Source organism: Pelodiscus sinensis, chromosome 7, assembly GCF_052426305.1.
Source record: "Pelodiscus sinensis isolate ZL-2025 chromosome 7, ASM5242630v1, whole genome shotgun sequence".
NCBI classification, from domain to species: domain Eukaryota; kingdom Metazoa; phylum Chordata; order Testudines; family Trionychidae; genus Pelodiscus; species Pelodiscus sinensis.
The window spans coordinates 31,040,826-31,061,493 of NC_143058.1; the positions used below are offsets into that span (position 1 = coordinate 31,040,826).

At 43.0% G+C, this 20,668-nt stretch overlaps 1 protein-coding gene across 3 annotated transcripts in view; it reads left to right on the top strand.

Annotated features, from left to right (window-relative positions):
• The window catches only part of GALNT13 (polypeptide N-acetylgalactosaminyltransferase 13), a 344,283-nt gene that overhangs the window by 14,976 nt on the left and 308,639 nt on the right, over positions 1-20,668 (top strand). For 2 of the 3 annotated variants that reach the window (XM_075933416.2, XM_075933418.2), the window contains exons 2-3: positions 7,863-7,977; positions 8,407-8,656. In XM_075933416.2, coding sequence (XP_075789531.2) covers positions 8,515-8,656 — 142 coding nt within the window. In that variant the 5' untranslated portion in view covers positions 7,863-7,977; positions 8,407-8,514. The remainder of the gene's footprint in view (positions 1-7,862; positions 7,978-8,406; positions 8,657-20,668) is intronic. The other variant, XM_075933417.2, reaches the window with a different exon arrangement.

Here is a 20,668-nt window from a genome sequence, read left to right on the forward strand (position 1 = left end):
GGCGTGCTCCGCGGCTTTGCTCCTGTCCCCCTGGTCTGCCCCAGGCTTCCTGGAATCAGCCGCTGATCAGTTTCAGCAGCAGCTGACTTGGGGACGCCTGGGTTTCTTAAGTTGAATCTGTATGTAAGTCAGAACTGGCATCCAGATTCAGCCGTGGTTGAAACTGATCAGTTTCAGCAGCGGCTGACGCCAGTTCCGACTTACATACAGATTCAACTTAAGAACAAACCTACAGTCCCTATCTTGTACGTAACCCGGGAACTGCCTGTATATTTATATAGTGTGTTAGTATTTTACTACATATAGAATAAGAATGTTGATTTAGCTGGAAGATGTTGTTATATCCAATATTCTATGGGAAAGCAAGCATACTTTATTTGCAATGGAGATATTAATGGTGCACGCTTTGGTGCTTTTTCCTGTCTGGAGAGCAGTTGAGGTAACCTTATTTAGTGTTCCTCCATTTATAAATAACTTGTCCCTTAAAGCTTTGCTGCCATCTGGTAAAGTGGTATCTCCTGTTAAATGGATTTAAGATTATACTATCCAGGAGAAGAGACATCTTCTCTCTTTTGGAGGATAAGCTTTTATGCTTTCACACACCACCAGAAATCCTGGAAATGGATTGTTTACTCTTACTTGATTAAGTGCATGCATTCCCCCATTAACTCTAGGTATTAAAAAGCTCTTGGTAGAACCTTTCAGGTATCCTTTTTCAGTTTCTAAGGAAATCTGAAGCTGAAAAGAAATTTGCAACAGTTCTGAAACCAAAATTATAAAGGCATTCTGTAGAAACCAAAATAATACAAAAATACTTTTAGTAAATACAAACCTCATGTGCTCACTAAAGTGAAACAATACAGTGGTTTGGAAACTTAGCTCAATTCCATCAAAAATCACTTCCTTGAGAAATACAGCTACCATTGGTGCTAGGGACAGGACTGCTGATTTTGTTGCCAAGCAACTGCTGTCAAAGTGAGACTTACAATCAAGCTTGAAATAGATTCACCTAAGAAAGTATCCCATAAGCAGAAGGATATTTGATGTTAGTGTGGGGGGAAATAGGAGAAAAATCTTGCTAAAATAAGAACACTTTCTGTAAGATTGGTTAATCAGACTGTTTCCAGTAGGCCGGGGTTCTCAAACTTTGTGATACCACGACCCCCTAAAATGTTAAATGAATTTGTGTGACCCTCACCCTCACTGCCCTGGGTCGCTTCCTTCCCCCTTCTCACCAGACTCTTTGCGCTCCTGGGGTTCCTTCAAGGTGTTTGTGGTCCTCAACGCCCTTCCCAGCTTCAGGCTCCTTCCCCCCCATCTCCTTCTCCTCTGTGCCTCTTTTCTGCTCCGCGTCCCTTTGGGGGGTGGGTGTGTGTGTGTGTTTTTCCTCTCTCTCTCTCTCTCTCTCTCCCCCTCTCCTCTGCTGCCTCCTCTGACCCCCACGTGCCCTTATTTGCCTCTGCCCTGACCCAATCCGATGCTATAGAGGTAAGCAATCGCTTTCAAGCTCTCTCCACAGGCTCTGCAGTGCTGAAAGCTCTGGAAGGGACCTCACAAGGAAGAAACCAGAAGGGAACACCATCTACTGGAAGGCATGGGATGTGTAGTCCTATGGATGGGGGTTCCACGGCCACCACCCCCAAAAGGAAATGACGGGTGGTGGTGGTCAGGGACTCCCTCCTAAGAGGGACTGAGCCATCCCTCTGCCGTCCGGACCTGGAATCTCGAGAGGTGTGCTGCTTACCGGGAGCTCGCATTCAGGATGTCACTGAGAGGCTTACCAAGCTGATCAAACCTTCGGATCGCTACCCCTTCCTGCTTCTCCACGTGGGAACTAATGATACGGCCAAGAATGATCTTGAGCATTTTACTGCGGATTATGTAGCGCTAGGAAGAAGGATCCAAGATTTTGGAGTGCAAGTGGTATTCTCCTCCATCCTCCCTGTTGAAGGGAAAGGGCTGGGCAGGGATCGTCGAATTGAGGACGTAAATGCGTGTTTGTGCAGATGGTGTTGCAGAGAGGGCTTTGGTTTCTTCGACCATGGGACTCTGTTCCGGGCGCAAGGATTGTTAGGAAGAGATGGGATCCACCTAATGAAGAGAGGAAGGAGCATCTTCGCGGGCAGGCTTGCAAACCTAGTGAGGAGGGCTTTAAACTAGGTTTGTCGGGGGACGGTGACCAAAACCTTGAGGGGAGTGCGAAAGTCGGATACCGGGAAGAAATGCAGAGAGGAAGGGTCAAGAAAGGAGGACCCATGTTTCGAATGGAGAAGATAGGACGATCAACTGGTTACCTGAAGTGTTTGTACACTAATGCGAGAAGCCTGGGCAACAAACAGGAAGAACTGGAGGCCCTGGCCCAGACCAAGAAGTATGATTTAATTGGGATAACAGAGACTTGGTGGGATGACTCACATGACTGGAGCGCTGTCATTGAAGGGTATAGACTGTTCAGGAACAACAGGCAGGGGAGAAAAGGAGGAGGAGTTACACTATATGTAAGAGAGCACTACGATTGCTCTGAACTCCAGTATAAAGAGGGAGAAAAACCTGTTGAGAGTCTATGGGTTAAGTTTAAAGGAGCAAACAACAGCATTGATGTTGTGGTTGGTGTTTGCTACAGGCCACCGAATCAGGTGGATGAGGTAGATGAGGCTTTCTTCGGACAACTGAGCGAAGCTTCCAGATCGCAGGCCCTGGTTCTCGTGGGGGACTTTAATCACCCTGACATCTGCTGGGAAACCTATACGGCAGTACACAGGCAATCCAGGAAGTTTTTGGAGAATGTTAGGGATAACTTCTTGACACAGGTGCTGAAGGATCCGACCAGGGGCCGTGCGCAGCTTGACCTTCTGCTCACAAACAGGGAGGAACTAATAGGGGAAGTAGAGGTGGGTGACAACCTGGGAAGCAATGATCATGAGATGGTAGATTTCAGGATCCTGACCAAAGGAAGAGAAGAGAGTATTAAAATACACACCTTGGACTTCAAAAAAGCAGATTTTTGACTCCCTCCGAGATCTGATGGGCAGAATCCCCTGGGATGTTAACATGAAGGGGAAAGGAGTCCAGGACAGCTGGCAGTATTTTAAAGAAGCCTTATTGAAGGCACAGAAAGAAACCATCCCGACGCGTAGCAAGAGAGGCAAACATGGTAGGAGACCGGATTGGCTTACAGGGGAAATCCTTGGTGAACTTAAGCACAAAAAGGAAGCTTACAAAAAGTGGAAACTTGGACAAATGACCAGGGAGGAGTTAAAAGGTATAGCTCGAGAATGCCGGGGGGTTATCAGGAAGGCGAAAGTGCAAATGGAATTGCGACTGGCTAAGGATGCGAAGGATAACAAGAAAAGTTTCTACAGGCATGTTAACAAGAAGAAGGTGATCAGAGAGGGTGTGCGGCCCCTAATGGATGAAGGAGGTAACCTAGTGACAGATGATGTGGGGAAAGCTGAAGTACTCAATGCTTTCTTTGCCTCTGTATTCACGGACAAGGTTGGCTCCTGGACTTCTGCGCTAAGTGGCGCAAGATGGGATGAAGATGGACAGCCCGTGGTGGGTAAAGAACAGGTTAGGAACTATTTAGAAAAGCTAAACATACACAAATCTGTGGGTCCAGACTTAGTGCATCCGAGGGTACTGAGGGAGTTGGCAAATGTCATTGTGGAGCCTTTGGCTATTATCTTTGAAAAGTCGTGGAGATCGGGAGAAATCCCAGATGACTGGAAAAAGGCAAATGTAGTGCCCATCTTCAAAAAAGAGAAGAAGGATGATCCAGGGAACTATAGGCCGGTCAGTGTTACCTCGGTTCCTGGAAAAATCATGGAAGGGATCCTTAAGGAATCCATATTGAGGCACTTGGATGAGAGGAAAGTAATTAGGAATAGTCAGCATGGATTCACAAAGGGCAAGTCGTGCCTGACCAATCTGATTAGATTCTATGATGAGGTAACTGGCTCAGTGGACATGGGGAAGTCAGTGGATGTTATATACCTTGACTTTAGCAAGGCTTTTGATACGGTCTCCCACAATATTCTTGCCAGCAAGTTAAGGGATTGTGGGTTGGATAAATGGACGGTAAGATGGATAGAAAGATGGCTAGAAGGCCGGGCCCAACGGGTAGTGATCAATGGCTCGATGTCAGGATGGCGGTGGGTTTCTAGCAGAGTGCCCCAAGGTTCAGTTCTAGGACCGGTTTTGTTCAATATCTTTATTAATGATCTGGATGAGGGGATGGATTGCACCCTCAGCAAGTTTGCAGATGACACTAAGCTGGGGGGAGAGGTAGATACCCTTAAGGGCAGAGATAGGGTACAGAATGACTTAGACAAATTGGAGGATTGGGCCACAAGAAATCTGATGAGGTTCAACAAGGACAAGTGTAGAGTCCTGCACTTGGGACGGAAGAATCCCAAGCATAGTTACAAGCTGGGGACCAACCGGTTAAGTAGTAGTTCTGCAGAAAAGGACCTGGGGGTTACAGTGGATGAGAAGCTAGATATGAGTCAACAGTGTGCCCTTGTAGCCAAGAAGGCTAATGGCATATTAGGTTGCATTAAGAGGAGCATTGCCAGCAGATCCAGAGATGTCATCATTCCCCTTTATTCGGCTTTGGTGAGGCCGCATCTGGAGTATTGTGTCCAGTTCTGGGCCCCCCACTACAAAAAGGATGTGGACGCATTGGAGAGGGTCCAGAGGAGGGCAACCAAAATGATTAGGGGGCTGGAGCATATGACTTATGAGGAGAGGCTGAGGGACTTAGGTCTGTTGAGTCTGCAAAAGCGAAGAGTGAGGGGGGATTTGATAGCAGCCTTCAACTTCCTGAAGGGAGGTTCCAAAGAGGATGGAGAGAGGCTGTTCTGAGTAGTGACAGATGGCAGAACAAGGAGCAATGGTCTCAAGTTGTGGTGGGAGAGGTCCAGGTTGGATATTAGGAAAAACTATTTCACTAGGAGGGTGGTGAAGCACTGGAATGGGTTACCTAGGGAAGTAGTGGAGTCTCCATCCCTAGAGGTGTTTAAGTCTCGGCTTGACAAAGCCCTGGCCAGGTTGATTTAGTTGGAATTGGTCCTGCCTAGAGCAGGGGGCTGGACTTGATGACCTTCTGAGCTCTCTTCTAGTTCTATGATTCTATGAATCCCCCAGCCCGCTGCCTGAGGGACCCCGCCCTCTCCCAGCTGGGGATGTGTTCAGCCCCTCGCATGTGTGCTCCTGCACCGGACTCACTCTCCTGCCGCCTTTCCTCCTCCTGCAGCTGAGCCATGCTCCTGGAGTCTCGCAGCCATGCTGCGCGGCTTGCTGGCGGTTGCCTTCCTCCGCCCTGCCGCTCTTCATGGCCCGGGGAAGAGAAGTCGTAAGTTTAAAAACCAAATCCTGCTGCGACCCCCCTCTAAGTTGATTGCGACTCCCCTGAGGGTCGCGACCCACAGTTTGAGAAACACTGCTCTAGTGCAATGCTGGGACATCTATGTGGGCCATGGCGACTCTGTGCAGAGTTGCCAACACATGGGTTATCAGATTCTGCTGGTTTCTGTGTATCATGGTTTTTTTTTCTTATCAGTATTACTAAAGTGACAGGTGCACAAAGCAAGGGAATGTGATGTGAGGTGTGGGCTGATTGCACACAATAATGACTGTAAGATCCATGTGCTCCCTCTGCATCCAATCCAAGTGCTGCTACAGTTCAATCTGCCCCCTCTGCAAATTCTAGGTATGCAAATACAGTTAGCAAAACTATTCTGGGGGACAGTCTCTTGGTTACAACAGTCTTGCAGCCCACTGAGCTAGAGGGCCACTCATTCATCCCTCTCACTGGACTTAGGTTGCCTATTGCTGCTCTAGTGGCCATTTGTTAAGTACAGGCAGTCCCCGAGTTAAGCGGATCCGACTTACGTCGGATCCGCAGTTACGAACGGGGCACTTCCTCTCCCTGGTCTCGAGCAGACCAGGGAGAGGAAGCAAAGCGGCGGCGGAACGCGTGGCCAGCTGACAGCCCAGACGCGTCTGGGCTGTCAGCTGGCCGCGCGCTCCGCTCTGCTCCCCCCCCCCGTCTGCAGACCGGTGGGGGGGGGAGCAGAGCGGAGCAGAGCAGAGCGGCGGAACGCGCAGCCAGCTGACAGCCCAGACACGTCTGGGCTGTCAGCTGGCCGCGCGTTCTGCCGCTCTGCTCTGCTCTGCTCCGCTCAGCTCTGCTCCCCCTCCCCCTGGTCTGCAGACCAGGGGGAGGGGGAGCAGAGCGGAGCACGCGGCCAGCTGACAGCCCAGACGCGTCTGGGCTGTCAGCTGGCCTCGCGTTCCGCCGCTCTGCTGTGCTCCGCTCTGCTCCCCCTCCCCCTGATCTGCAGGGGGGGGGGAGCAGAGCGGAGCACGCGGCCAGCTGACAGCCCAGACGCGTCTGGGCTGTCAGCTGGCCGCACGTTCCGCCGCTCTGCTCTACTCTGCTCCCCCTCCCCCTGGTCTGCAGACCTGGGGGACGGGGAGCAGAGCAGAGCAAAGCCGCGGAGCCCGAGGGCAGCAGGATAGCCATGGCGCGTCTGGGCTGTCCCGCTGCCCGCGTGTTCTGCCGCTTTGCTCCCCGTCCCCCTGGTCTGCAGACCAGGGGGACGGGGAGCAAAGCAGAGCAAAGCCACGGAGCCCGAGGGCAGCAGGATAGCCACGGCGCGTCTGGGCTGTCCCGCTGCCCCCATGGTCCGCGGCTTTGCTCCGGACGCCTGTGGTACAGGAGCTGGGGCGCTGCCGGTTGGTCCCGTAGCGCCGCTCTGGGTGCCACTGGACCAACCCAGCAGCACCCCAGCTGCTCTGCCCCAGGTGTCCCCTAGTCAGCAGCTGCTGAAAATGACCAGTGGCTGACTACAGGAAGCCCCTGCCCCGGGCTTCCTGGAATCAGCCGCTGATCAGTTTCAGCAGCAGCTGACTTGGGGATGCCTGGGGTTCTTAAGTTGAATCTGTATGTAAGTCAGAACTGGCGTCCAGATTCAGCCACTGTTGAAACTGATCAGTTTCAGCAGCGGCTGAATCTGGACGCCAGTTCCGACTTACATACAGATTCAACTTAAGAACAAACCTACAGTCCCTATCTTGTACGTAACCCGGGGACTGCCTGTACTCTTATGTGCTCCAGAACTTCTCCTGAGCAGCACATTTTCCTGCTTTTTTCCCCAACCCTTCTCCCTCTTCCTTCCACCCCAATGGAAACCACTCAGGGGTGGTCCACCAACAAAGGTGTATGCAAAATATTTTGAGACATAACTGAATTGCAAGATTATTGGGACAAAAGAGTGTGTTAGCTTCTATGTTCCGCAGAATTATGTGCACACTGATACTAACAGAATATAGAACAGGGACTAGATAAGGGCAAAGCTAATGGGAAAAACATTTCTGAAGGGCCATTCATTGCTCACTAGCATAAAATCAGGTTTACCATCTTTGGTTTTGTTTGAGGGAGTGCATGTTTGAATTGCATCCTTAGCTTTTGTTTTTAATCAGCATGGAGAATATTGAAATAGACAAGAATCCTGTCCCAGTACTCTAGTGAGAGAGATTCTTACAAGAAGGGAGCAGACTGGTACAGGATTGTATGGCATACATGCATGTACAATAACTTAGGTCCTGAGTTAGCTGTGTCACCCAAAGAAGATGAACTCTCTTTGCTACCTTCTTTTTGAGAAGCCAACAGAGATTTCCCCCCAATATCAAGAAAGTAGTTTGCCATAATTTTCTTTAATGCAATCTTTTAAGTAGGTTAACATTTAGATCCTCACACTGGAGCATGCTCTTGCAAATAAGGGCTCACTAAATTGTCATTTAGTTTTGGGAAACACATGCAAGTAAGTTCTAATAGATGCCATATTTTGTTTTATTAGGCCCTCAGTAAGGTATCCAGCTGCTGAACATTAGGACACTGCTTTTGAAACCTGGATCAATACAGGAAGTGTCCTATATGATTTCCCATCTCTGCATGGAATGCTGTTTGTAATGGTAGGTGTGGAAATTAGAATCTAACTTTAATATATTACAATAAATGATGAAGTGAAGAGTAATCTCCTGGCCCAAGTATACTCTTTTAAAGGCAGTGTTCCATGTAGGTTGTTATAATATCTTGTGACAACTTCCTGCAGTGAAATCTGGTGCTAAAGTGGTGGTGTGCATTTTCAGCTTTCTGTGTTTACAGATTCTGGGAAAGATAAAATCCAACACAAGAAAAAATAAGAACTGGGCTTATTAAACAAAGGAAGCAATTCTTTGAAAGATGGTTAGTACTACAAAGAGGATATTTAGATAGAAGTAAAACAAAATAAGTTAATATTTAAAATAGAGTAAAAGCATCTTAGAATGATGTTTGTATAATTTTGGACCTTAAACCATGTATTCTTGTTAGGTAATTACAACATTTTTTTTTAATTGCAGTGGATGTTCTCGACTTCACCTTCATACTGGAATTTAACTGTGTGGCTTGGATACATCCCAGCAATAGTCATCTTTACTCAGTGTGTGAACTAGAAACAAAGTCAAGAGATGAGGAGATTTGTCTACTGCAAGGTGGTTCTTGCCACTTCTCTGATGTGGGTGCTTGTGGATGTCTTTTTACTCTTGTACTTCAGTGAATGTAACAAATGTGATGACAAGAAAGAGAGATCACTGCTGCCTGCTCTAAGGGGTAAGCCCAAGTTCTAAATTTATGTACAAAGGTCACAGATGTTTTTAGAAGTATTTGTTCTGACCTGGAACTTGGACTGTTACATAATGCATTGTTCAAATTTAAAAAAAATCAAGTTTACCATCCTTAGCATAAATATTCGATTCAGAATGCTTAAGATTCTTCTTATTGTATTTGGTTCAGCTTATTGGTTATGTTAATTTATCTTAGCATTAGACAAATAGCATATTAGCAGCTCAGACAATTTGATATGAACAAAATTAAATAAGTCCCATTTATATGAAAGTACTTGTGTAGGAGAAACCACAGTACTGAGAAGAATTTTTTCATAAAAACTGTTGACTGACATGAAAATCAGTTGATATGCAAAGTCTATGTAATTTCATTTATTATGATGCATGTAGAATGAATAGTTTGATTTAGCTCTAGTCATAAATTTAAAAAAAGAAAAAATACCTAGTCTTCCATACAAAGCCATTAGGATCATGTTTGATTTAATTGTAGCTGAACAGAAGGTAGAGACTGGCAAATATTTAGACAACCTTTTTTCCTTTGTTCTTCCCTTCCCCCGCTCCTCCCGTATCCACCCAAAAACCTCCTTCCCTCTAATGCTCATTCAGATGATTTAAATGAACTTGTTTCGTCTATATTTGTGGTTTGCTTGTTTTGCTTTCTTGAAATATTTCAATAATTTGCTTTACTGGCAGTTACCTAAATAGAAACAGAATCTTGAGAGATAACAGAAATAGTTGTGGAAAGTACATTTTTTCATGGAAAAACAATGAGGAGTCCAGTGGTACCTTAAAGATTAATATGTTTATTTAGGCATAATATTTTGGGGGCTGGAACTCACTTCCTCAGATGTATGGAGTGGAAACTTCAGTTTGGCAGGCATATATACACGTGCAAAATGGATGTGTTCTATTACTATGTGGCGCAACAGTGCCAAAGAGGTCAATTTATTCAGAGTGGATGTGGCCCATTGCCAACAGTTGATAATGAGAGCGTGAATACCAAAAGAGGGAAAATTACTTTTGTAGTGATCTAGCCACCCCCAGTCTCTCTTGAGATCCAATTTGATAGTGTCAAGTTTGCATATGAATTCCAGCTCTGCAATTTCTCATTGAAGTCTGTTTCTGAAGGAGTGGGGTTTTTTTTTGGCTGAAGTATGAAGTGTTCTCTTACTGTTTAATTTTATCGTTATTGATGTTTGCTGTGTATCTATTTATTCTTTTGCATATATAGTCCAGTTTTGCCCAATATACATGGAAGATAGCACATGAGTAGATGTCTAGGTGAATGAGCCCCTGATGGCATGGCTGACGTGGTTTGGTCCTGTGATGGTGTAACTTGAGTAGATATGTAGACAGAATTGGCAACAGGAATTGTTGCCGGGTTTGGTTCCGGGGTTTGTGATGTGTTGTATAGTTGCTGATGAGTAGTTACTGATGAGTATTTGCTTCAGACTGCAGAGTTGGCGAGGGAAGACTGCTGTAAGTGAGGCCTGGCATGCCTCCCAAAGTCTGTGAAAGTGAAGTATTGTCTTCCATGATAGGTTGTAGATAGAGACTAGGAGTGGCAAGTTCACTACAAAAAATAATCTTTTTGGTATTCACACCTTCTCATAAACTGTTGGGAATGGGCCACATCCACCCTGACTGAATTGACCTCTTTAGGCTAGTCTTCCACATAGTAATGTAACACAGCCATCTTTGCATGTGTATATATACCTTGCAAACTGAAGTTTCCCCTTCATACATCTGAGGAAGTGGGTTACAGCCCACAAAAGCTTATGTTCAAATAAATGTGTTAGTCTTTAAGGTGCCACGTGACTCCTCTTTCTTTGTGCTGAAACATAGTAACATGACTACCCTGCTGAAATTGTGAAGGTATATTATAAATATTTGTATTGCAAACTTGGCTCTAAAGTTTCTCACTGGCTAAAAAGAATAACATTGTGCCATCTGTCCTATGCTTTTCAAAGAACACTATTTTCAATTCAAAAGTAATTGATATTTGAGAGAGAATTTTGATTAATGAATACATTGGATCCCCTTAATCAGTTGAAACTAACAAACTGAAGAGTCAAATTATTCATTTTGAATTAGTTCCTCACCTCTCTTGGTGTACGTGTATACTTCACGGTTATTTTGAAATAAGCTATTCTGGAAGAAATAGCACGTATATACTACAGGGAAGCCTCAAAATTAGTCCAAGGTAGGCTCCCCTAATGTGGACGTGCTACCATAATTTAGAGCCCCAGGAAACACTGGGGAATAACTACTTTGAATGGCCCTGAGGAGGAGCTATTTCGAAATAGCAGCAGTGGAGCATCCATGCTACCGCTATTTTGAAATAACTCTTCCAAAATAGCTATTCCTCGTGACATGACGTTTACAGAAGTTGAAATAAGTGGTCTGTTTCGAATTTATTGAAATAACAGACTTGCGGTGTAGAGATGCACCCTTGGAGAATGTAGGTACAGCCTGTGTGGGAGGCAGAGTAGTTCAAGTCTCTATTGGGATTGGGATGATTCCCATTTAACTACTATAGTTACAATGTATTTTTTGCTGCGTATGCAAAAGAGCGTGTACAAGGCCATTAGTTTTATAATAAATACATATGTAGATTAATACACTGATCTGTGGACAGAAGTGAGAATAAATTTGGCCTACCACTTTTTTCTTGTGTGTATGGGATCACATTAGTTTGGAATGATAGGTTGTCACTTTGTTGAACTGATTCAGATCAGTTGCCAAAAGTAGTCGGTCAGTAAAAATCTGGCTTCTCAGGAATGCTATGAAAATAGATATGTTTGCCATTCTTTTTACTGGAGTTTAGTGTTTCATGGATTTATAATTAAATAACTAAATTCAATTCTATTGCAAAGGCTACAGCTAGTGATTGAGTTGATTTTTGTGTCCAATATTCATTTGTAAAATAAAAGTATAAAAGATTTCTCTCTTTCTTGGTATGTGTATTGGATTTGTCACAAAAACGTTGAATAAAGACTTTGGTCAATAATAGCTCTGTCTGAGAAAGGACTTGGAGGATTTCACTCATTTTAGAAACTACAAAACTAAATAAAGACTAACCAGAAGCTCTAACCATATAATAAATATGCTCAAAAGCCTCCTAGGGATATATGGTTATGTCTACTGTGGTATTTTCTCATTTGTTTTCATGTCTTGCATTCAGGTTTTTGTTCTGGGTGATCTGGTGTGTTTTGATTTTAATGGGAATACTTGATCACAATCTGGCCTATTGTAACTAAAATTTGCTTTGCCTTTATCTTGAGCCACAGAAAGGGGAGCTCTGAGTACCTCTGAAGTACAGGGTAGAGATTTCTCAAAAGATACTGTTGTCAACATGCTTGTCACAGAAAATTATACTTAACTAATTGCTTGCTAATTGCTCTGTAAAATAAAATAAAAATGGGAATTATATTTTGGTTTTTCTTTTGATGTCAAGTCTGTTCTTGATTTTTTTTTTTAAATGTCAGTTTAATTATGAACTTGGCTTTTTTCTCTTCAGAATTTCTATTGAAATGCTTGCATCTGACCAGCAAGGGCTAAACATTTTGCTGATTTTCCAAATAAATTATTTTTAAATCCCTCCCTACACCATCCACTAGATTTTATTTTATAAGCAATCTGTAAAACTATGTTGCATTAGGAATCTTCTTGTAAACCCCGGTGTCTACTTTTTATTATTTTTAATATTCATTTTATTGGATTTAATGACTTATAGATGTGACATGATTTCTCTGCAGAATTCTTCTCTCCATTGCCACTGAAGCTATTAAACTTATATTGTAGTATTACTGCAACTGGGTGTCTGGGTTTTGTGAAGGAAGAGTTGTACTGAATATATAATAACCTCCTGTTCAGAATTTTGGCAAATACAATACGGAGTCATTGTTAATATGTGTGTATAGTATTGTGCTCCTAGAAAAATACTTGAAGTTAACAGTGTTTACTGCAGAACTGTAACAATTATATTCCTGTTATATTAGGGACCTAGCAACTCAATAAATGTAATTAGAAAATTTCTTGTGCATTGCCTGGATTTTTAACTGTAAATGTAATTTTAAATTTCAGACTTGAAGCAACAAAACTATGAAAATCTGATTTCATCCTTAGCTATGTGCTTCTGCTTTGTAATTGCAGGTTCTGTGAATAAAGACCCATGCCCTTTAAGACCCTCTGCTTGGTAACCACATGCTGAGTGATATCAGAGCAGCTCTTTTAAACTGGAATTGCCTGGTTTAGGTTTTTCTAAATGTCAAGTTTAATATGCTTTGTTAATATAGCATTTATATAAAAAGCTTTTAGTTTTAAAGACTGTGAAAAATAATTAACTTGCTTAATGAATAGTTGCCTTAGTAAGTGCTGCAGACATTTTCTCTCTCTCTCTCCCTCCTCCTGACTGGCAGCTGTAACTTAAAGAATCCAAACGTCTGACACTCATTTGGCGTTTTTTTTTTATTTCAGCAGTATTTTCAGAGTAGTGAAATCAATACCTGAATTGTATCCCATAAATACCTACTTCCAGAGACTAATGACCACATCCATTTTGCCATATGCTTTAGTGGGAGTGGGAGCAGGCCTATTGAATTCTCCCCACCCACCCCCATTTTATATAGAATATCCAGTCAGATGTGTTGACTCTAGTATTTAAAATTCAAAATGTAGATGTTCCAGAATCTTTTATTTCCTTGGGCTACTGCATGACACATTTAATTATCTTGAAAATTATATGTTGTAATTTTTTTGTTTGAAATAGTCTACAATAGACATTTTAGAAACATTTTAATGACTATAGTTCTGCAAACTGCTACAGAACCCTGAGATCTGGTTGTCTCCATCAGTTTATAGGACCAGGACAATAATATATTTCTACTCAGCATACAGGAAACAGTAAGTTTCTTTAGGATGATGTTGAGGTTAATATTTAAGGCAATGAGATGGGGGGGAAATAGTATTTAAAATTAGAGAGCTCCAAATTAAACATTTCTTATTTCTTAAAGGAATATTCTTGATGTGATCCAGTTTTTACTTTATTGTCTCTCCACCAAGATGCTTGTTCAGAACATTGGAACAAACATATGGTGTAAAGAAAGCATTACATTTCCGATAACATTTGCCAAGATGAAGATGGCTTTCAGTTGACCCGACCTAATACAGCAGATACATACTATTTGATACCACTTGGCCTCTACTATACTGGCCAGCAAATCTAAAGATATACAGCCATATTCTGGTGGATAATACTAGACATGTGCTGTTCCATATTGCTAGTACACATAATTCAGCAACAACTGTTATGTTATCAACTCTTTGAATCAATCATTTAGTCTAATGCCTCAGTCTGAACAAGAACACTTGACACCTTAATTTAGAGGATTTAATATTTATTATAGATTAGAGGGCATAGAATAGCTACTTGTTTTACTCATGGCTACAAAAATATTTGTACAGAAATAGAAGTTCTTCCCTTTATTAATTAATGACAAGAGTAATGGATTAAGTGACCTTATGGTACTGGGTTATGGTCTCATTTAAATTACAATAATTAGTACATGTATTCTTAGTCTACCTTTTTAAAATAATGGGTACAGGTATACTTTAATTATTTGTGTTGGCTTTTGTGTGCGACAGCTATTCTGTGCTCTTTTGGAGGTAGTCATAAAATTATTGTACAGGACTATCACAATCATATATTTAAAACAATAAAATGTCATATGCAGATGAAAGTACAAATCTAGACGCTTCCACAGCAAAAGGGTCTCCATAAATTTACTATTTTTCTGGTGGTTACTGTAAACATATTTAAGATTTAATGTTAGAAAATGTTGTTATTTAACCAGCAAATTTATATATTTAACTAGAAATATAGAAAAAGTCTCTTGTAGTACTTCTCCCTCTCCCTCTGGTACTTCCTGAGTGACAGTGGCTGTCAGCATTTAGAGCACAGGAGAAATAGAGTACCTCCTACAAATTTTGATGAGTAAATGCAGGATAGAAGAGCATGGCAGCTAAATTTTTCAAAATTTCCTTCCGTACTAGGGGCTGAATAGGTCTAACATGTCTCTGCTGAGCATGTGTGAATTGAGACTTTTGGAGATTTTAACTTGGGCGTTTTGGATGAATTTTCATTGGAAAAATAAAAGGAATCCAGCTGTACCTCTGCTTTATCCCATCCTTCAATTTCAGTCCCTGCTTCCCTTGTCAATTAAATAGCTGGGAAAAAATAGCAAAATAATCTTTTCCCTAAACTAATTTGTAGAAATTGCCAAACCTTTTTTGAGGTGTGCACATGGGGAAACTCGTGTGAGGCAGCCAGAAAAATTTCAGCCCCAAAGGTTAAAATTTTAATAGTTCTACATAACTGAAAAAGCATTCTGAAAAGTGTTAGGCAACTTTAACAAGAGGTGTAGCCACCAACTCTGCCTGTAGCTGAATAAATGTGCATGGGAGCTGTTAACTTGGAACAGAATGTCCCAAGGAAATTTTAAAAGCAACTCTTCTCTACATGAGTAGTTTCCACTTTAAGAAATCTCAGGTAAAATATTGCCATGTAAAACGCTGTAGCTGAGAAACAGCGTCATCTCTTTTCTCTGCCCTTTGAGCTCTGCACTCTTTATATGAAGTGGCTAGGCCTGGACCACATGCAACTCATGGTATGTCTACACAGTAGCAAGAAGTGTGCCTCCTAGTCCAGGTAGTTGGACTCGAGCATGGAACCCAAAAATTTCTGTTTTGTTTCTCCTGGATCATAGTTTTGCTTGATGCCCCTTCCGGGGAAGGGAGGAAAACTATTTTTTTTAACATTTCATCCTAGTTCAAACTGAAACTAACACATGAGAATTTTTCACAGAAAGAAGGTTTCCAGTTTTTGTCCAGTTCTAGATAAAAACGAGTATTTCCTCCTCAAAAGTCCCATAACTTTAATGATAGACAGACTGAGGAGTAAACATTAACTGGTGTCTTAAAGAAACCTTTGAAAAAAAATCTAATCTGCATTCTCCCCCCCCCCCTTTTAAATTAATAGGATGATGACATTAAATTGAATTGCATTGCTTACAAGTTCATTTGCTTAATATTTGCCTCAGGCCCTAAACATCTCCTTTTGAAGTAATTAGGTGCTGCTGAGATCTGGTCACAAATAAGCATTACAACGGAAAAGGCTTTTTCCTGCTCCTGTTGAATTCAGTGGTAATAGGAGTAGACTGAAACATGAATAATAATAAAATGTAGGATTAGATGAATTTATAAGCACCAGTATTAGTATCCTTAGCGTGTGTTTAAAAAAAAAAAAAAAAGGAGGGGGGGCGGACAGGATAGGAAGCAGAAAATATAACATAAGCAGAACTGTCACTTAATATATTTTATTATAGGCAGAGCTAAGTTGCTGGCACTCCCTATTATAAGAAACTGGTTTCAGTTGACTAAAATTACCAAGCTTGTATTGTATAGGCTGAAATTTTCCATGCCATGGGTCTGACTCAGTTTTTTCACTTTTGAAAAATTGCAGCCAAAGTGGATAACCTTATTTTCGAAAAAGGTCAAAGGAAAAATGTATGAGCTTGCTACGTATAAAGAAAAATCCTAAAAGTTCAACTGCTCCCTCGCTGGAGACCAAGGTCTGGACACTTGGCGAAAGAGATCTCCTTTGTGGCACTCCTTCTGTGAAAATCTACCCAAATTTTGAAAAGTCATTTTGCACATGTTCAGTAGAGACTTCTTGGGTTTTCAATAGCAGAATTAATGTTCATGGACTGAAAATGCTCTAGCTTGCATTTGAGCAGTATTTTCTTTGCAACTGAAGCCTGGGGCAACTGCAGACTATACTATGTCTGAGAACCTAAACTAAGAGCAGAAAGACTGTTTCTTGTGCTCTTAATGAATTCTAGGCATAGGCAGTGTGGAGGAGGAAGCTGCCTGATTCAAATATAGAGGAAATGTGGTAGATTTAGGTGGAAGGAATCCTAAAAAATTAGGGTTGGAAGAGACCTCAGGAGATAATCTAATCCAGTCCCCTGCTCAGAACAGTACCTACCCCAACTAAATGAAGGGGAGAGATGGTTAGGAAACAGAGCCTGGAAGGGTTTAGTGTGGGAGATGTGGACAGATGGCAGAAAGGGGAATTGGGATGGTGGGAGTAGGTGGGTAATGAGACTGGAAGCCCAGAAAGGAAGAGAGAGGATGGGGGGGTAGTAGGTGGGAAGACTGAGTCTGAATGAGGAACTGGGAGGAAATTAGGACTGGCTGGACAAGGAAAATTCCTTTGAGAACCTGGAGGGTGGGAGGAAGAAGGAGAGGGGAGACCAAAGTAATAAGGGTCATGGGATTTTGGGGGAGAATTAGAACCAGCTGAGCAAAGAGCTGGAGGCAGTGGGGATGGGACAGAATGTTAAGCTTGGATGGGGAGCTTTTGGAAAGAGATGAAAGCTGGGAGACAATGGAGATGTGGTACAGTTGGGGGGACTAGTAGCCAGGGTCATAGTCTTGAAGAAAAACTGAATGAAGAGCAAGGATGGGAGAAACTGGGAATTGTCCTGGGTAAAAATTCACTTGTTTCTCATGGTTCTACCCTAAGAAGGAAAATCTGGGTCAGAAATTAGCTAGATTTTCAGTGCATCACAGAGATGACTGAAAGCTCACTGATGAATATACTTGCAGTCCAGTACTCTTGGGAAAACTAAATTCATAAGCCGGAGAGTATTTTCTATTTCTGTGCACTGAGTGAGACAAGTCCTGCCTCCTCCAGTCTCTGAAAAGTGGACATGTAATTTAGTTATCAGAATGGAAACACTAGGTAGGAAGGGGTCTGAGTCCTTATACAGAATTTTTTCCCTGTTATATGCCTGATAGGTCTTGCCCACATGTCTTAACTGCTTGCCATATTTGGTGCCAGGGAGGATTTTTACTCAGGCTCAGATCAGCAGCAACCTTGTGGTGTTTTGCTTTTCTCTACGGCTGTGGTTCTCAACTGGTGATCCATGGACCACTGGTGGTCCACGGTGACTTTTTTGGTGGCCCACAGGAACATTGTCCAAAGTCACACGGCATGAGCAGGCGCTGCCGTTAGGCTGTCTTATGCCATGTTCACAAGCTTGCGGCGCGTCATCCATAGCATCACCTAGGATGCAACCGCGTTGTGTTGCCAGTAACATCCATCTGAGGCTCTGAGCGTCATTGTAGCTGCTGCCGTTGAGCTGAGCAGTTGCTGTGTTGTTCGTCCTGTGCTACATATGCTGTTTTACATGTGTGGTGTTGTTTGTTTATAATGGCAATGACAGAAAGACATGTCAAGCGCAAGTATTCGGACGACTACGTCAAATTCGGCTTCACTTTTCAAGAAAAAGAAAGCGTGGATTTGCCACAATGTGTTATTTGTTTCGAAGTCTTGGGGAATGACTCAATGAAGCCGGCAAAGCTGAAATGCCACCTCGAAAAGTGTCACCCCAACTTGTTGCAAAAGGATGAAGATTATTTTGAGCGGCGGTTATCAGGTCTGAAACTGTAGCAGCTCGACTCAACAAGTGCATTCTACTGTAAGACAAGCAATTCAGTGCGTACTTCCTACATTGTTGCATATAAAATTGCACAGGCCAAGAAGCCTCATACCATTGTAGAATAGTGATAGAAATGTAGCCGTGTTAGTCTGGGGTAGCAGAAGCAAAATGCAGGACAATGTAGCACTTTAAAGACTAACAAGATGGTTTATTAGATGATGAGCTTTTGTGGGCCAGACCTACTTGAAGTGGGTCTGGCCCACGAAAGCTCATCATCTAATAAACCATCTTGTTAGTCTTTAAAGTGCTACATTGTCCTGCATTTTGCTTCATACCATTGTAGAGCAACTTGTGCTCTCCTGTGCAAAAGAGATGGTGCGGCTTGTTCTTGGTGAGGAAGCAGCAAGGAAGCTGAATGATATAGCTTTCTCTAATGAGACAGTATCGAGATGGATAAATGAAATATCACGGAACATCAGTGAACAAGTTGTGGATGAAATAAAGATGTCTCCATTGCTGGCCATACAATTGGATGAATCGACCAGCGTCACATTGTGCTCTTAGCTATTGGTGTTCGCACGATACATGGTTGAGGGAGACTTCAAAGATGAGTTGCTTTTTGTAAGACTCTTGATTCCACCACAAAGGTGCAGGATGTGATAGAAATTGTTAACAATTTCCTTGAAGTACATGGTCTGGATTGGGTAAATCTTGTGGGTGTCGCCACTGATGGTGCACCTGCCATGCTGGGCTCAAGATCAGGTTTCCAAACCCTGGTGAAACAGCATGCTCCAATGGTAACCAGAGTTCATTGCTTCATTCATAGGGAAGCTTTGGCGTCAAAAACATTGCCTGATCAACTGAACACCGTTTTCAAAGGGTTAGTGAAAGTGGTGACTCACATCAAATTATGTGTTCAAAAGATTTTGCGTGGACATGGCTTCCGACTCTGTGTTGGTGTTCTATACTTCTGTATGGTGGTTGTCAGCAGGGAACGTACTCAACGGAGTTTTTCAATTGAGAGAGGAGTTGGATTTATTTCTCCAGGCTCAAGGGAAATAGGAATTCTGAAATGTGCTGACTCAGTCAGATTTAGAACTTGCATATCTTGTCAATATTTTTGGAATCTTGAACAAACTGAATCTTCAGCTGTGAGGGAAAGGTACAAATCTGTTCTCTCACCAAAGCATCAGCAAGGCTTTTCTTAACAAATTGGAACCGTAGATTGTAAGAGCCGAAGGCAATAATTTGATTCCATTTCCGTATGTGGATGCTATGCTTGGGGAAAAGGAAGCCATTCGAACACAAATTCTCGAACATTTAGGGAAGCTACGAGACGAATTCCAACGATACTTTCTAGAGGTGGACAGGACAAGGAATGGATTATTTTTCATCAGGAATCCATTTACAACCAATGTTAATAGTGTTCCAGAGGATCTGCACGAGGAATTCTTGGATCTGAAAAATGATTTTGCAGCTCAAGACATGTACCAGCAGTCGATCATAGACAAATTTTGGGCCAGCATGACCAGGAGTTACCCAAATCTGTCAGCACGTGCAGTCAGATTTCTTTTGCTATTTGCATCATGTGTGAGACTGGATTTTTGTGTGTGTTTGCACGCTAAGTCCAAACAGAGGAATTGGCTTGCAGTAGAAAGTGATATTCGTTGTGCATTATCAAGTACCACTCCAAACAATGAAAAGCTTGTCAGTGAGAAGAGAATCCAAAAATCAGTTAATAAGAAATAAATTTTAAACAAAAATGTTCGTGGTCTTTTCTTTTTTTATCATATCTTGAAAAGGAGGTGGTCCACAAAAATGTTTTGATTGGCCTGGTGGTCTGTGGACTAAAACGAGTTGAGAACCACTGCTCCATAGCACGGAGCACTATCACTTAGTCAATCGCAAGTTTATTCTAGTGTAAATGGTGAATTCTCTGTAATTGGAAGTCTTTAAACTAGGGTTTGGCAACCTACGGCTCATGAGCCAAATATGGCTTGCAGCTTGAGCTCAGTAACCCCATCCCTCCTCTCTGCAACAGGGAGCCCATGCTAGCATTCCAGCCTCATGCCCCCCACAAGATTGGAGCCAGTGCCGGCTTCTTGTGTGTGTGGAGAAAATCCCAAGCCTTGCTGTGCGACTGGGGAAGAAGCAGAGCTTGATACTCTGCTATTTTCCTTCTATCACCTGGGGGAAACCACAGCACAGGGACATGCTGTCAGGAGGCTTTTCCCTTTGTTCCCATTGGTCAGAAGCTGACCAGTAGAAACATCAGGAAACCATGCCTGGGACGGGGAGCCTGAGAGCAGTGTGGAGCACAAAAGGAAGTGCTGCCTAGAACCTGCATCACCAGTCGCTCATGCTCTCCCTGGGCCAGGACCCTGCTCTTCCCCCTTCCCCTGGCCACACACCCACTTGCACCCTGTTCCTGCACCCTCCCTGCTGGCCAGAGACCCTAAACCCAGCCCACTCCTGAACCCTCCCCTCACCCT